Source organism: Agrilus planipennis, unplaced genomic scaffold, assembly GCF_000699045.2.
Source record: "Agrilus planipennis isolate EAB-ADULT unplaced genomic scaffold, Apla_2.0 scaffold1118, whole genome shotgun sequence".
NCBI lineage: Eukaryota > Metazoa > Arthropoda > Insecta > Coleoptera > Buprestidae > Agrilus > Agrilus planipennis.
The window spans coordinates 1-4,446 of NW_020440218.1; the positions used below are offsets into that span (position 1 = coordinate 1).

Below are 4,446 nucleotides of genomic sequence, written 5' to 3' on the forward strand. Positions count from 1 at the left end.
TTTCCCAACAATTAAGGAAATTCTTTATATTGTACAAATAAACGAAGATGCTATAAAACTTCTTTACTAAAACGCTGCAACAAATAAAAAACGACGACTGCTGCGGCTGATTTAGTTAAAACCTTGTAATAGGTATAAGAGTTCTTTCACTCCATGAATTTTTTTGTTTGTTTAAAAAAAGTATAGCGATATTTTATATCGCTGGCGTTCATAATAATAATTAAACTTCCAACGCAGAACTAAGATAATCGGGGAAAATACTAGAAACAAAGTTTCATCAGTTGCTTTCATTGAAACACGAATAAAAAGTCAGGGAAGTATAACGACTTGAATGTAGGTAAATGTCTAAATATTCTTTTTCGACCACTTATTTTTGACTACGCGATTGGAATTGATGGAAAAAATCCTTCGTATTGTCTAACAAATTGATAGAAACACTTTTACGATAACGTCTACATTAAATTAATTTTGCTCTGAATGTAATTATCTCCTACATATCAAGCCAAATATGCATTACACTTGTAAAGATCATCCGGGTTTTGTGGAAAAAAAGGCCGATTGGTTTAGTTTCTAAGTTGTTAATTTATTCATGTGCTATCTACCCTAAAGTCTGTTTTACATTGCTATTTGGTTCCTGGTTGAAATAGGTAACTTACATTCTAGCAGCCGCAAATTGAACAACTTTCTTATATTATAGAGTATTAAATGTATATTGTTTAAAATATATTCTTCATTTAGAATACACAGATCTATGGTGTTGTAATTTAAATTGATGCAATTGATAATATCCAACTACGAAGATTAGCAACGTTGGCGTAAACTGATTTTCACAGAGAATAATAATAATAGAAAGACAGATACAAAAGAATTCGAGTAGAAATATTTACAAAAGGGTGTAACATAATGTTTAGTCAAATATATGTTTTAAATTAAATATAGCGGTGTTATTATCCGCCACACTATATAATTCCTTCTATTAACTGCACAATTCAGAGACAAAAGCGATCCTGAAAACAATTTTTGCCGTGTGAATACTCGGCATGAGTGAATACTTCTATACAGTCCATTTCAATTTGTTGGAATTGTGACCTTGAAGAAATCNAGGGTATTTCCTACAGCCAAAGGGCCTCCAGAGTCACCCTGTATTAAAGAAATAAATATCAATATTAATTATCTATTGATTAAATATACTTTAAATATTGGGATAAGTTACAGAGATAGGAGACTGATACTTAGTTTGTATAAAGAGCAAAAGGCAGTTACAGAGATGGGGCTGCAACGTAGAGAAGTAAAAATTAGGAAGGGAGTCAGACAGGGATGCACACTGTCACCGCTACTTTTTAATATATACATCGAAGACGCGATCAACATCATTAAAGACAGTGCAACTGTAGGGATAGATATACAGGGGCAAAATATTAGTATGCCTAGATTTGCAGATGATTTAGCATCTAGTAAGGATAAGTTAAGGCTAGCATTAAATAAAATGGAAGCGGTATTTACAAAACAGTACTGTATGAAAATAAATAAAAGTAGAACAAAAATACTGGTATGCAGGAGAAGAAAATGGCACGAAAAGAGAGAATATAAAGATAGGAGACGAAAAATTAGAAGAAGTGGCCGATTTTAGGAATCTAGGCAGTCAGATAAGTCAGGACGGAAGGAGTAGTAGGGATATAAAGCAGAGGATAGCGCAAGGTCGAGTCGCCTTCAATAAAAAGAAGTCACTTCTATGTTCGCGAACGGTTAATTTAGAAATTCGAAAAAGATTATTAAAGCAGTATGTCTGTGACGTAGCGCTGTATGGGTACGAAAATTTGAACGGTATACGCGGCGGAAAAGAAAAGATATAGATATGGGGTGTTACAGGCGAAAGACTATAGGATATCGTGGATATATAAGGTTAGAAATGAAGAGGTATTAGAAAGAATAGGAGAACAGAGGACTCTGTGGAAATGAACAAGGAATAGGCGAGATAGGTTAGTAGGACTCCTTCTCAGGCATGAGGGTTTAGTCAGAGACATATTAGAGGGAGAAACGGGAATTAGGAGGGGTAGAAGTAGACCTAGATTGGATTACTGTTCGCAAATAGTTAAGGGTGTGGGTTGTTCAAGTTTTAGGGAAATGCGAAGATGATCTTAGAATAGTAAAGGGTGGAGGTGGGTGTCCAACTAGTCTTAGGATTGACGACCTTATTTTGATGACTGATTATTCGTTTTGGGGTATATCCTCGTCTAATTTTAAGGTACATACAGTTGTTCAAAATAGTTACACTTACATAACAAGGACTTTTGTAGTCAGAACTATTTCCTGCACATAACATTCTTTCAGTATGCACACCAGGACATTGGCTATCAGCAACAACTGGTAGTGTAACTTTTTGTAACTGTTCTGGGGCTTTATGGCTAAAAGCATTTAAATCTCCCCATCCGGAAACGACAGCTGACGTTCCTATCGCAGGTTTAGCTCCCGCAAGGGATATTGGAGCTATATTTGGACCAAAAGTTAGTGGTGAAGCAAGTTTGATTAAACCTATGTCATAATCCAGGGTATCATTATTAAAATTGGGGTGAACATATAAATTTGAGGCCCCTATTACCACTCCGTCTTTCATGAATTTGTCTGTTCCCGCTCGTATAGTTACATCTGATGCAAGCAACCTGGAAATAGAGAAATTTAATATCGTTATAAAATGTATTTTTGATATTAAATTTGGATCAGTAGGAAGAAATATTTACAAAAAGAAATGGCGTATTTTGCAATTAAAGAAAGAAAATTCGATCGCTTATTATTCGTAATGTTAATAATCGATCTTTTTAAAATGTGGAGCACTTTCATATTTTGTTATAAGTAAGAATTCTTGATGAGGCTTCTATGTGCTTTTGTTCTTGAAATATTTAATGTTAAATGAATTTAATTTATTTGACTTTGAACACGATTAGTTAATAAAGGTGCGTCATTTTTCGGACAATTATAAAAATAAAAAGTGTGTAAAATACATATGGCGAAAAGTGCTCTAGAGAGGAGATATTGGTCAAAAGCTGTTACAGGTAAAAGTATGATGGATTTCAATGACAAGGAACCAATGCGCCTAAATTTTAACTTTCCTGTAGGTATATAGGGTTTTCAAAATTTTTTGAAATTTGCGCACGCGCGTGTGTGTGTGTATACGAAGTGCGTGATCATTTTATTTTCCTGATCCATATCGGGCGAACAAAAAATGTTATCGACTTCGTTGAGGTGCCGATCGAAGCGTGTATTAACGCCAATATGATCCGAAAAAAATTACATAACATTCGGTTGAGTTCTTGTTTTCTTGTTTAAACAAAAGTTTGGAAAATATTTATTTGATTGGTTCTGATATAACTCGATATATTAGCAGATTTGAATCAGTTGCCTCCTGTACTGGGAAGTGGACCTTAGTGGTCCCACCAGTAATGCTACACGCAGAGTCCAGACCTAGTTTTCTTTCTGTAAAGGCACGTGCTTTTTTCTGTTTGGACGATTACATTAAAATTTAAAATTATATTGTTTGCTATGTAGGGTCTACACATTAATATTATCTATCTACACATTCAACAGAGTACCTACAATCAGCAAGCTACCAACAGAGTATTAATTTATTAGTTTTAAGTGTCTTTGAATAATGCTTATGTAACTAATTTCACCGGAGTCGAATCAAATTGTATCAACCCATTACGATTTTAGCATCTATCTAAAAAGAGTGTACAAACACTACGGTGGTATAGCTCAACTCAACTCGATTAGTGCTTTTAAAATACATAGGTTTAAAAATTATCCGGATGCAGTAAAAAATTAATATTTAATGACACTAGAGTTTTATATTTAATGAAATGCAAATTAAAACAGAAAATTAATAAGACGAGTATTTTCAATCTTGTATTTGTATTTGAAGTGGGACTATATCAGATCTGTCTGTTAGTAACTTGTATTAAAGCTTTTTAATTTATTAACTGATCCAGTCACGCGCTGCTGTGGCTCGTTAATTCGAATATTTTAAACGAATATTACACTAAACTTTTTAATACCTACACAGTCTAATTAAAATTCACTAATAAAGACAAAAATTGTTTAGCCAATCTAAAAACGCGCGGGAATGAGAATGAAACATTACGTCAAAATTTCAATAATCTATCAAGTGCTGATTGGTGCACAATATTTTTTGCTAGCCCGTCTTCTTGTAACAGAAATTTATTTGATGGTTTTCCCACACGGGAGCAGGCGATATGGGAGAAACATAGCGAATAAACAGCGAGCTGACGCATAAAAAAACCATCTCGTTCTTGGTATATCAGCTTTTTAAGTATTTAGAGCATTTTTCTTATATTGTACAAAATAATTCGAAGTGGTCTGTATTCTGTCGAAACTGCCAGACGCGGATCGCGATTTCGATCTTTTTGGATCTCATCAGCGCGTCGCAGGCAG

General features: G+C 34.2%; 1 protein-coding gene across 1 annotated transcript in view; it reads right to left on the bottom strand.

Moving 5' to 3' along the window:
• Positions 1-1,089: 1,089 nt before the first annotated feature.
• LOC108743632 (trypsin-3-like) overlaps positions 1,090-4,446 on the bottom strand; it is a gene marked incomplete at its 3' end in the record, with an annotated part of 5,563 nt that continues 2,206 nt past the window's right edge. The window contains exons 3-4 of the mRNA XM_018479215.2: positions 2,279-2,660; positions 1,090-1,140 (exon numbers count right to left, since the gene is read on the bottom strand). Coding sequence (XP_018334717.2) covers positions 1,090-1,140; positions 2,279-2,660 — 433 coding nt within the window. The remainder of the gene's footprint in view (positions 1,141-2,278; positions 2,661-4,446) is intronic.